The sequence below is a fragment of the Anarhichas minor genome, unplaced genomic scaffold, assembly GCF_050575085.1.
Source record: "Anarhichas minor isolate MPS153535 unplaced genomic scaffold, ASM5057508v1 ptg000026l, whole genome shotgun sequence".
Taxonomy (NCBI): Eukaryota; Metazoa; Chordata; class Actinopteri; order Perciformes; family Anarhichadidae; genus Anarhichas; species Anarhichas minor.
This window is the reverse complement of record NW_027466472.1, coordinates 1440070-1453807: the sequence shown is the minus strand read 5'-3', so window position 1 is coordinate 1453807 and position 13738 is coordinate 1440070. Positions and strand designations below refer to the sequence as shown.

General features: G+C 42.8%; 1 protein-coding gene across 1 annotated transcript in view; it reads left to right on the top strand.

Moving 5' to 3' along the window:
• The first annotated feature begins 3840 nt into the window (after positions 1–3840).
• Positions 3841–13738, top strand: part of LOC142959281 (calsyntenin-2-like) — a 130008-nt gene continuing 120110 nt past the window's right edge. The window contains exons 1-2 of the mRNA XM_076100527.1: positions 3841–3871; positions 4149–4271. Coding sequence (XP_075956642.1) covers positions 3841–3871; positions 4149–4271 — 154 coding nt within the window. The remainder of the gene's footprint in view (positions 3872–4148; positions 4272–13738) is intronic.

The following is a 13738-nucleotide window of genomic DNA, read 5'->3' as shown; positions in this document are numbered from 1 at the left end:
CTGCTCCCCCCCCCGAGGCCCGTTCAGATTGCAGTACCCGCCCGTCAGGAGGTGGCACAGTTACGGCGGCGCACCGTCGCCCCGGTCAGAGATTAATCAGCCGTTACAGCGCCTCTGCCATGCTCGGAGCCTCAAGTCAAATCCGCGACTCTCTGCTTAATTGGCAGTGAAATGGCGGCGGGAGATAGCCGCGCTGACCGGTAGCCAGCGGTAAAGGGCAGCCGGGCTTCACAGCTCACCTTTCGGCTGTCACACAGCCTGATTACATTGGCCCGTACAGGTTTGATAACTGTATCCCTCAACCCCTGTGATTAAATTGATTGTGGGGAACAAAAATAATTGTGTCATCGTTGAAACATATGTGATACAATTTGTTAATTTAGTTGCTACATTTCTGCCGCAAGCTGAAAGTAGAAAAAGGTGGAACCCGTTGCTTTTCATCAAAAGAAAATAAACGCTGAAATATGGTTACGTGCTTTCCAAGAGATATTATACGAAGTAAAATGATTTTGTCAAGTCTGCCTTGAAGCCAGTTAACAGAACCCCCCCCCTCTTTGTGTGACACAGTGGACGAAAAGGTCATGGTATTTGAATCCCAGCTCTACTTTGAATAAGCAAACACAACAATCTCAGGTGAGCAGTTTCCTCTGCTTGTTAACACATGAAATAGAAAAGGGTGCGTTTGATTCTTGTTCCTGGGGATGAAGGCCTTTGCATCCCATCTCGTCATGTTCAGCTAAACAGCCTCGACCTCTCTCCATTCACAAACAGAGGTTATTGCTCGCCATTTACCAAGTGCTTTTAGTAGCCATTGAAGGTGTTTGCTTTTGAAAATTGGGGTCACTTAGAGAGCAGCTCCGTCTTTTTCTGGTGTTTGCTGATTTTTTTATTTTTTTTAAGCACCCATCCTATTAGAGGCTGTCTGAAGCCTGAAGGCTGAGTCGTATAGTTGAGCACCGCACAGTTTGATCAAAATGCCAAATGGGATACATTTTCTCATTGCCGTGCGTTCGTTGGCACACATAAGCTTTGCAAAGAGAGCAACTCTGAGAAGCGCTTCCCTCTGACTTCACCTGCGGAGTGAGGTGACGCAGACACATTTGGCCGTGCGGGGTGTCATGTTCCCTTCGTATTGATCAGGGGATTAACCGTGTTTAGTTGTGATTCAAGGTGCCAGGAGTATGTAGCTAATCACTTAGTGTCGAGGCATTAGAGCTTGCAGCCGAGGGTTCGATCGTGGTAAGCGGCTGCAATGTTTCCCCCGGGAATCTCTGGAACTGATGGTCTGGCTGCTTCATTTCTCCAACCCCCCGCCTCCCCTCCACCCCTCTCCAGCCTCTGACAGCCCGCATTATTAGCAAAAAGAGAGGCGCTTATCCATCCATTTTTCGTGTTAATGGCTCGTGTCTCAAGCTGTCAATGCATGGACCCCATTACATGAAGACGGCGTCGTATTTCTCACCAGTCAGATCGGATGTGCTGCAGATGTGGGTCGGGGGGTTGGACACGTGGGTGGCGCCCCATGAAGACACTGCTGCGATTACCGGAGGTGGACGCTCCTTTAATGCCCTCATCACTCCTTGTGAAAAACCATTCCATCCCACACACACAGAGAGAGAAAGCGGCAAGGCTTTGAGACATCATTAACCCGCAGTGGAAAGATGCACTTCATGTCGTGTTCTGGTGATATCATAAAGGTCACCAGCATGGAGATGTCATCAGACTAGATTGTAATGTTCTGTTGTCTGCCACTTGCGTTATGTGTGTAGGGATGATGCACCGATACCGATATCTGGTATCTGATTGATACCCAGTGTCTGCAGAGGCCCATGGTATCGGTATCGGGACTGAAGAAGTCAGATTGGTGGATCCCTAATAATGGGGCCCATTTATTAAGCAATTGAATATCATATAAACTAATATCTCGGGCTTTGGACTGACAAAACAAGACATTTAAAGACATCCACTTGGACTTTGACAAACTGGGATGGATATTTTTTATAGACCAAACGTTTGATGGAGTGAATAATCAGCAGATTAATTCAGTACATTTATATCTTGTATTTATTTGTAACATTTTGTTTTGCAAAGTAAGGAAAGCAATGTTTAAGTCAAGGCCAATGTTGCCTTATACAGACAATGATCACTTCCACACAGTGAAGCGTACAGCTTATTCATTAAACACCGGTATCTGATCGGTACTCGATATCTGCCGATACCCAAAGCCCCAAAAAAACAGCCTCTGATCACATCGTGCTCTCACAATAGAACATTTAGGCATTTGTGATAACAGAACATTTAGGTCAGCCTGACACTAAGTAGTCACGGCGAGTCACATCAGGGATTTAAAGGGCAACAGGCCTCCTAATCCGTGAGAGGACCGAACACGAAGTTGAGCCTCTTTTTGATCTCCAGACTCCTCATTAGCTGTCACGCATTGTGCTCAAACAGTGTTATAGCCTGTTTTACACATTATTTGGGGTTATGCACTTGTTCCAAGTTGGAGGAGGATATTAGCTTTTTTTTTCATCTGCTTTCAAATGTCTCTCTATTTTTCTCTTATGATAAAAGTCTTCTTCTCCTGCTGAAGCAGTAATTGATTTTGCAGACACGGAGAGCCAAATCTGACATTAATACCATGTGTGCTAATTAGTCTGCACCTGCATCACGTTCCACAAAAAAAACAGGTTGGTCTGTCTTTGCGGCAGCGTTGGCAGCGACAGGGATGACCCATAAAAATCATGTTTCTCTATGACATTCCTGCACAGCGTCGTCAGCAAGCTATGAATTCCCCAAATGACACGGTTTGGCATTTAAAGTTGAAATCCGGCATCATTTTACCCGTCACCGTTGTAGCACACTCATGCATATTTATCATGTTCTAATAGACTATTGTGCTCCCATCTCTCTGCCCCTGTAAATGATCTCCTCTGGCTGTATTTGGGCCGTTAGTCATGCTTTCTGGCCTGACACCCGTGAATATGTATCCCTGTAGCGTTAGCGTGTTGTTCCCATGGTCTCATTAGCTTTTTGAGGGAACCCACAGTCCTCAAAAAAGTAATTGCACAACTTGAGCTAAAATAAATCAAGTTTGGTTCTTTATCATGTACATTTACAAGCATTCTGGTATTCTGTTATACTTACAAAAGTTCATTTTTATGCAGTAAAAATAACATAAATGGGAGACAAAGACATGACGGTGTCTTTTATTCTCTTAGTTAACTAAGAGAATAAAAGGATCTCTTGGTTATCCATTACTTTACTATTTTTCCTGCACGCTTGCTAACTAGTTCTCATGTGCTCTCGGTAGCAAAACATTGAATCTGTTTTTAAGTGCCGTGAAAACAGATAATTACATAAAGACTGTATGAACATTGTAGAGTATGTGGTAACATTTGTCGGTCTTGTTTGTAGAGTACACGTTTTAGCATCTCATGTGGAGTTTTTATTTTCTTTCACTGAATGGAGAGTATTAGTTGCATATGCACTTCATTCCTTATTAAACCACATCATGTTTTTTGTTCTTTTGCCTTGCTTTGTGTCATGTTCAGCCCACAAACTTAAACTTGAGCTCTAAAGCACACAAAGTGTAATTTGTGGCTTTGTTCTGGCCCAGCTTGAAAGCACTAAGGGGTTGTTTCCTCTGCCCCCTTTTTTTCTTTTTTTTTGTGACCGAAAGAAGGTAAACAAATGGCAAGTGGGTCGGCACGGTGCCGCACAGGCCAGGGGGCAGTTACTCAATTATGGCCCTTAATCAGGCCCTCAGCACATGAACTTTGTTTTGACTCAGCCTTGGATACAGTTTTCTGCTGGCAGCGCAGTGGTGGTCATTGATCAAGCATGGCGCGTTGCTTTAAGACCTGCAGGGAATGTTTGAAGGAAGAAAAGAACAAAAGAGAGAAAAGAGGTTTTGGGGGGAGATTAGCAAAATGAGAATGTCTTGTAGAAACCTAGGCTGGAGGAGCCAAGAAGAAGAACAAGTGTGTATTCTTGCTAGAGTACACTGCCTGTGTGTGCATGTCCAAGTTCAATTGTTTATTTCTGAGGTGAAATTAAACTGTAGATGTACATCTCACCATGATAGACTTGATAGATCCGATGCAGAAGTGTTTCACTGACGCCTCACACTCTGCCTTCTGTCCCCACAGTGAATAAGCACAAGCCGTGGATTGAGACGTCGTACCATGGGGTAATCACTGAGAACACTGACGTCGTTCTGCTAGATCCTCCTCTGGTGGCCCTGGACAAAGACGCCCCCATCCCTTACGCAGGTATGGCTCATTTCAACCCTAATGGCTGTGAACTGGAGGGTGAGCATAGCAGCCGGGGTGGAGGCGGGCTATCTCAGACCCAATGGAGGCAGCCAACGATGACTCAGGTGTTAATCCGCACAGGGAAGCATAGCTGCAGGATATACTTACACTAAGATATAAACCATACAAAGCTGTCATGTGATATCACTGTGAAGGGGCTTAAATTGGCTTCATGTACTATAACTGCAGCATCACAGCTTTTTCTTTTTTCTTAGCGTTAACCCTGCAGGCATTTAATCCAATAATTCCCAGTGAGCACACATCACATACAGGACTCATATTTCATATTTATTTAGAGTGGAGAGTGGCCTAAATAAGCCCCATGGTGGCTGAAGACACTGCAGAAAAAAAAGAAAGAGTCAAACCGGATTAGATTCTTCCCACTTTGTGACCATTCCAGTTCTTCTAAAGGGTGCCAGCTCTTGTGGGAGGACGTTTGCTGCAGGCAGTCGGCGAGCTCAGGCTGCCCGCCAGGGCGCTAATGTGGCCAAGGCCCTAGCATGGGGCTGCAGCGTGGGGCTGGAGCCCACTCACCAAGGCCCTCGAGCTGGGCTGGATGGATGGATGAAGTGAGAGAGTGTGTGTGTGTGTGTGCAAACGTGCATGTGTGTAAAACAGTTTCCCATTGTTTGCTACTGTGTGTGTGTGTGTGTGTGTGCGCTGTGGCATGGCCTGAGGGGGCTCACTGTAATGGCCACCCTACAGGGAGAAAGAGAGAAAATGATTAGACAGTAGGGAGGGCAGCTGGCTGACCAGCATATGTCCTCTGGCTCTCGATAGACTGACAGCCATACGACAACACACACACACACACACACACAACGGGCAGAGCGCATGGGTATTGGATTTCATAAGCGACGGTACCGAGAGAGATTTTCTCAGTGAATTATTAATAAGCATGCAAGAACATTAACATCACCGATCCGTCTTACAGACGTCTACTTCTCTTCCTCCTGATGTTTCTATCAGATCTCATTTCTCTCTCGTTTCCTCTCATCACCACTTCCCACATGTTCTTTTTTATTTTGTATCTCACCTCCTCCTCCCGCCCACCTTCGAGCTATGACCAACAACCCCCCCCACCCCCCCACGCACACACACAAACACACACACGCACTGCAGCAGTCACCCTCTTTTCTCCTCCTCTTAGCAGCGGTGCCGGACCAGTCGTTAGTTTGACCAGCCAGGTTTTTAAATACAATAAGAGACAGAAATGTCTGACTGACTGCAGTCATGCTGCTGGGCTGGTGATGGCAGGAACTACACGGAACAGATTACGTGTTCAAATGTGTTTTTTTAAATGAATATTCCATCTTCGCCTTCCTAAAAGCACCTCACGACTCTGTTTGATTCAGTGGGAAAACACCAACAAACTAGCACACACCCACAGTAATTCCCCACTCGTCTTTTACATCACTCCAAAACCTGCTCGGTAATCCTCCCAGCCCGCCGAGCAGGGTGCAACAGTCACCACACTCACTGGTCTGGAACAACAGGAAAAGTGGTACCGCTGTTGCCTGAAAGCCGGCGGAGACTGACATCAGCCATCACTGCAGCCACAAGCTTCAAAAACCACACAGACAGCATGTCAGGGAGAGTGAAACGCACCGGTACAGATAGACTCATTGTATCATGCATGGCTATGTCTGACAAAGTGCATGCGTTTCTCCCTAAGAAACAAAGAAAATAAAAAAAGGTAGGCGACACAAACAGCTGTGCTGCACATAACAATATCAAGGAAACACACTTTGATGTACATCTTAAGCTTTCTGCGCTAATCAAAGGCCCATTTGTTATTCATGAGCTGACACACATGTGCATGAACACAGCTCGTCTGGAGCATATGCTCATGTCTAGTCTGTCACAACACATCATTTTATTAGTTGACAAGTGCCAACACGAGCTCGGTCGGTCGTCAACCTGAATTTTTCCGTTCCCTGACAGCTATACATACACTATTCATATACTATTCATATACTATTCATATACTATTCATATACTATTCATTGTGAGAATGGAGTTGTGGGAGGCTGCAAACAATCAATCCGACACAGGGAGTGCTTTCACTTCGTGTTTCGCTTTTGGAACAGATGTCAACTATTTTTCCCTTTGACGAGTTTGGACGACATGCCGTACAATCTAGTTTGTGTCCTTTACTTTTTGCCTCTCTACATAAAGAGTACACTACTTCCACCTTTAACACTGACTTTTAACATTGGCCGTAAATGTCGATGCTGGAATTGACCCTTCGCTAAGCCCCACCCCCTGCTGCTCCTCTGTCAAGCTGTCAGATCTACCGTAGTAGTAGTAGTAGTAGTAGTAGTGGTAGTGGTAGTAGTGGTAGTAGTGGTAGTGGTAGTATGATTGGCCAGTCTGCGTTTGGAGGCAGGACTTAGCGGAGGGTCAGTTGTCCAAAAGGTCTTGGGACTTGTGGTGCATTTGTAATACATTTTTTGTTAACTAGGTAACATCGCCACAGCAACTTGTTTTGATGTAAGCCTCAACACATTATTAGATAAATTAGCATCTGCTTAGATATGATTAATTGGAATGTCTTCATCACTCAAAGGAGGTTTAACGTGGTGAAGACAGATTTAAATGAATCCACAAATGACAGTTTGAAGCTCAAATGGTGCAGCGGAGAATCTGCAAGTCCGATGTGTTGAAGTGTTGTATGTCGCCTTGAAGATTTTCTGCTAATGACTAAGTGAATTTCAAGTTATTCAGCTGTGCTAACCAACAGCAGCTAAACATTATTGATTTAGGAACGGAAAGTACAGTCTAAAAATATTCACTGTGCTGCCTTTTCAAGTGTAGCCTGCGCTCTGAACTCCGTAGTGGTGGTTAATAAGTGGGACCAGCTCTGTGGTCCATTAGGTTATTAAAATGAGACTGCTACCACTGTGCTGAGTAAGCCTCTAAAGTGCCGGGTTAATGAGGTTAATGGGCAAAAGCTGTGCTGAGCGCCGTCACTTGACACAGGTTAGCTGGTTGTCAGTCACTCTTGGTTGTTCTATTGCCCCTGCGCACACACACACCCGCACCCGCACCCTTGGATCTCCTAGTGGTGTGGGCGTCCCGCCACAAAGTGTATTCATGTGTCAATCCCTCGCTTCCACTGGTCCCCGGGGCCCTGCGGGTTTTGCTTGAACAGCGCTGGCAGTTTAGACAGCTTCACAAGACCCCAGTGTGCCGTGCACACATACACATGCACATTCGGTTATGCATAAATTATATGTTTCACCCTTTATGTTGGCGATGATGTGTCATATTTGCAGTTTCGGCTTTTCTCAAACTCTGAATATGGGAGGACTTACTTTTTTATTTTCGGGAGTCCTGCAATCATTTACCGCAAATAAGAAGTCAGACTGACAGCAGGTCAGCTGGTTCCCGCTGCCTCTTTTGATGTCTAAACAAACAAACGGGTCTCATGCAAGAACCCCTCGTACAAACAGATTTGTTTAGGAGAACGTGCCGCATTCACCAATTATCTCGTCTTTTAATTTTCTCTTAGGTACGTACACAATGTAGGAGCTGTTATCAAAACTAAGTTTTTCTCAAATGCATTGTATATTTAATCACTTTAAAGCAATTTTGAGTTTGAAAACCCTATAAATGTTAAACTTCATAATTATGTGGACATTATACTGTTTGACTCTGCAATTCGAAATAATCTAATATAATTCTAAATGTATTCATAAAGTCTACCGATATGACCAGTAATTCAAATTAATATTAATGCTATTGTATAACACTAAAATACCAATATGAACATCTTAAATTATTTGACCCCCTCCTGTTGCCGTCATTTTCACCTTGCTGTGGCGAGACATTTTTCATACGGAACCATTCTTTCTCTATTTCAGTGACAATACGACCCTCAGGTGACGAGGCATTAACAGAATACAGTATTTTTCCTTCCATTCCTTGGCTCTAGCAGGTCCCTTAATTCCGTTGCTGATGCTGTTGAGACTGATAGACTTTCCTTTAGGGATCTCCGAAAGCAGGACTTCAATAAAGCACATGGAAGCCGGCCTAGCCAAATATGGTGTTATGGGGTTATTATAATAATTTACAGTTCTCGTGAACGGGTGTTCATTTACTCAGGTGACATTCGTCATGTTAATGCCGGTCATTTACAGAGTTATCTGAAGTCAGGAGTATTTTCGGAATCTGACGTGGGACATTCGAACGAGAAAAAAAGTACCAAGAAAAGTAAGATACACCTTAAAACACTGTGATGTAAATTTATTGTGAAATTCAGACAGTGACCTGCTGTATTATGCTTATACTGTATATTGCTTTGAAAGCAATGCATTCTGTGAGTCATAATGACCGCTCCCTTAATGGTCAAGTGTCTGTTTTTTTTCACAGTAATTTACTGCTTACTGCTGACAAATGACTGTACATTTTGATGACTGTATTTTTCCGGCACAGTAGAGAAAGCGAGTGAAACTGCTGCCACCAAAATACTGTAATTTTGAACCATTACAGTAAATACCCGTTTGCTTTAATAACAGTCAGTTGCTGTATTCTTACATAGAGAAGCTGTAGATTGTAGAGTAGCTTGATGGCAAAATTGCCGCCAGTAATTTACTGTAATTTACTGATATTTGTACAGCGTAAGAATAGGAAAATGTTCTGCACGAAGTCGATCGTCTCTGAATTCTTTATGTATTACGACACTCTGTAGGCATTATTTAAAAAAAGTTAAAAACAAAACAATGATCTCTGACCTAAGCTTTCGTCAGAGAATCCAAGCTTCCCATCACACCATAAACAGCGGGGGGGGAATCATATCGTCATTCACTGCCATAAAGCATTAAAATAGGTTTGTGTAAACATACAGGCAGTTTAATGTGCTCTGATTAATTAGCCTCTCACTAGTCTGTCTTATTGGGAGACAGATCTAGAGCTAATTATAAAAAAGCATCTCATTAGCACGCTAGCAGTGAGCTAAGTACAGTGTGTAGGTGAAGCATGAGCACTACGATGTTTTCATTACAAAGAGAGGAATGAGAAAGGGTTTGTTTGTCTGAGAGGTGAATCATGTTTGTGTGGAAGTGAGATGAATCGTGAGTAGAGAGGATGATGGTTAAAGCCTGTGTCTCTATTTGTAAAAGAAAATATAACGGATTACTCTAAAATGCTTTTAAGCATGTTGTAAAACATGCACGTGTTGACGGAGCAAACCGAACAATTTCCGTCTTGCTATGATAAGAATAACTGGGATACTCTATCTGTGCAGCTTCTTGGGTCAGTCACCTGCTTAAGTTGAGCTGTCACTGCGTTTAAGCTCCGTGTCCTCCAGTTTCGTCATTTCCGTGAGGGAAAAACTGTCACCCATTTCTTTCAAAAAGCCCCATGGCGAGCGATCTCACAAATGTGGAGTCTGAAAGGAAATCATCTTCTGTCAAACGGTATAAATGGAAACGACAAGTCACTTTTATCGCGGTTGGATAATATAGATGTGAAAGTTGAAGACGAGGTTTTCTGACGAGAGACCCTTTGTGCCTTTTTAAAGCTCATTACAAGAGCTGAATGAAAATATGCAGCGGCCAAGGGGCTGCTTCTAATGAGGCAACAGTTAAATTTTCTTTTTTTTGTCTTTTCAAAAAGAGAAAAAGAACAGCAGGTGCCGCTGCGTCAATTTTATCAAAATCCCTGACTTCAAAGCTTTTGCTTAAACCCATGATTAAAAAGTAACAGATTGAAATAATTTTGAGAGATAGTCTATCAGAAAAAAAAAATCCTTTCTACAACAAGGCTGCCAGATGCCTTTTATCCGTCTGTGCTTTCTGTTCAGGCTTTCCTCCCACTGCAATTAAGCTCCTCTGTTAGTCACTTGGCTTGTATTCTGACCTGGAAGCAGCCCTCACTTTCTTCCCTGCTTCCTTTTCTCTTCTTTCTCATCTTTTCTCAAATCATTAGATCCGTTTTTTGACTTAGTGTATGGAGGGCTGATAAGAAACAGGTGGACGGAACAAAGTTAGTTTAAGGTAAGGACTCGAGTGCAAAGCTGTAAAAGTCGAACTCTTTGCCCGGTGCTATTCAGCCATACACTTTTTGATGCAAACATTATCTGCAGACTTGTGAGGTGGAAAGCACAGAATGACTATCTGGCCTCCGACTTTGGCTTCAAGACAATGGAGCCATCACTCTGCCATTGTTCACATACTCATTTATTAATGAAGTACTGAAATGCAATCTGCTTCCTCACTGAACCACACAGATGAGGGAAATAGTCTTTGTAATGAGATTTTTTTTGTCTCGGCTTTTAGTTTTTTTTGATGAGTTACAGAACTGGCAGAGGGGGGGCCAAGCCGAGCTCGCTCCTTTTGTTCTTTCAAAAAGAAGTGGAAAGGAACACGTTTTAGGCTCAGTGTGAATGCCATTTAACCACATTTCCAGTCAACTACCTCCTCGTCGTACACGCGTGTGTGTGAGTGACGTTGTTGCTTTCAAACTGAGGCATTTACTGCTATTGAAATTTGAAGACTGATTCGTGAGGCTCCATGTCTGAAGCGGGTACAAATGTTTCTGTTGGCTCTGAAATTCTGCTATTCAAGTAAGATGTCGGGGTTTTTCGTCGGCACTACAAACAGATCTAAGCTTTGTTCTTGCAGACTTTACCAGCCCGGCCGTCTCTAAGAGTGTCAAAACATTATTAGAATTATCTGGGAGGAGGTAAAATTTGCTAAATTAGTACTTTTCTTTGGGAATCGCTGCTCCATCCCAGGGGACCAATAAACAATACTTTGATATTAAATATATTATAGATAATGTCTAAATGATATTAGACATTTTATTAGACTTCTTGTCTCATTGGCACCCTGTGGCTCAAATTCTGTATATGTGCTATGTCCATGAGATAGACCTCTATTCTGTGATTTAATCTTCATGGGAGTGGGACCAGAAAATCAGATTAATGTTGCCAGAAGTGAAAAGTATATTATAATACAAACACCGTAAAGGTGCGGAACAATCCAACACATGGTTCAAAGTTTCAACACATACTTTGAGGCATTTCTATGAAGAATAAATAATAATAATAAGTACCACATGTGAGAAGTGTTAGTAGAGAGTGCACAGAGAGTGCAGACAACACGTTTGGTGACACTGATGACAGATATTCAGGTGTGCGTTTTGCAGATAATACATATTCGCTGTCGGCGGTTTTGTTGACAATTAGCATTCAAACCTCGAGGCCTCCAATTAAAGTGTCAACAAACTCTCGCTCCTCCCGGGAGACCAACATATACAGGCAAGCAAACCAAACGTTTTGTCAGTGGGATAGAGAGGGATGCTGTTTCACAGACTCCCCCCCCCCCCCCCAGAAGTTCAACTCTCGAAGCAGCGCTCCGTGAGAGCGATCCCTGTTTAAGCAGTTTGTCAATACCGCATTCATCACTTGCCAGTACATCACTGAGGCGCTTCAAAGAGTTCGACGCTGCTTTTGATATACAACTTAAATTTGGAGGTTCATCCCGTCTACCCTTGAGTACTTGTGTTTTTCATTCATCCTGTCTCCAAAACATCTCCTCTGACTTCCAGTCCTCTTTCTGTGTGCTTTCTCAACAGGACCTCCTTTTTCTCTTTGAAATTTGACAGCATCCTCTCTGCCCCCTCCCCTCCCCTCCTTTTCCTTCCCGTCGCCGCTCACACATCACCTAGTTTTTAAGTTTCCTCTTTGGTAGTACATTTACTTTGGGAGTACATTTACTCAAGTACACATTTGAGTCTTCTCTATTTTATGCAACTTAATACTTCTACTCCACGACATCTCAGATGCAAATATTGAACTTTTCACTCCACTACATTCGTCTGACAGCTATAGTTGCTTATCGGATTACAATTTGTAATACCCGCCCTGTCCAATGAACACTAAGTATCTCAAAATCAGCAGACTGAAAGATTTTAACACAAGTTATTAACTTTATCCTCATTAAATTACGATTTATCTTATTACTTCTTCCCTTCAAATTTGATAACTTCTCATAGAATACCGAAATATGGGAATTTATTTTGAATGTACAGAACATTTTGAAGATGAGCCGAAATCTTAATGAAACTCATAAGAGCCATAAAAGTCCAGAAGTTTATAAATGAATCAAAATTAATTCATATATCATTGCAACGTATCCTCATACAACAGTTCGAATAATATCGTATTAAAAGTTGTTTTTTTTGTGTGCGCTTTCCTACAAAAGTTTGCAATGCGTGTCAATTTCCGCTCGTTAGTTTCCCATGAAGACGGAGGTCCTGAACCGAACCAAAACTCCTTGGTTAGTTCAGAAAAAGATTGTGAAATACTTAGTTAGGTTAACTAATAAAAAATACTTAGTTAGGGTTACGAATAAAAAAAGACTTAGTTAGGTTTACGAATAAAAAATACTTAGTTAGGTTTACGAATAAAAAAGACTTAGTTAGGTTTACTAATAAAAAATACTTAGTTAGGTTTTTAGGCAACAGAACTACTTGGTTAGGTTTAGGGAATATATCGTCGTTTGAGTTAAGTTAACCACGGAAGTGTCATTTCGAAAGTTCGCAAGTTACTTGAGCAAAAACATAAACTTTAACTTCTGGTTTCACACGGGGAACGAACTGTGGTGTCCTGGCTGATCAATCACTGTTTGTTAGACCCTTCCACCTCCCCACCGCCTGGTGTGTGATTTCTTTATTAGCCTCGTACAACATTACGTGTACAACATCCGAAAACATTTTGTGAGATATCCTCAGAATTTCCGTAGGTATCGCTAAGAATACTGGATGAGACGTGAGGTGCAAAAAGCACCTTTAAAGACGTTACTGCCCCAAACAAAAGACACAGAAGAGGTGGGGAGAGTAAATCGTGACGGAATAACAGAACGTTTATGAGCAGTCCGCCATGTTGTTTCCTGTTTGAAACGGCGAACAGAGAACAAGATAAGGATACGTCACCAGTGGGAAGTGGCCTCTTTTTCATCAAGCTGCCAATTGAGCGGAGGACAACGAGTCCTAGAGTCTCCTTGCATGAGGACTTGAATGCGGGACTTTTTCACAGAGTGGTTTTTACTCGAGTAAAAGATCTGAATACTTCCTCCATCACTGGCTCAGAGACACGCACTCAGTCGGCTTTCGATTTCTGAGGAGGAACGTGGATAATTCAAAGCATTCAACTTAACCACACACAGTGACTTTCCACTGCACTCCTTGATTTACCTTGACACTAACTTATTAATCACGTGCTTGATTTTCATTGAATGGGTACAATCTTCGCACAAGGGCAAGAAATCGTCTGTCACACTGAGTAAGAAAAAAGCAACGAGCTGCCGTTTTCAAACAGCACCCGGGAGAGCATGGGGAAATGAATGAGGGAATCAAAGGGAAATCTCTTTTTGATAGAAACATAACAGTCGGGGCTTTAGATTTAATACTAATCCCCC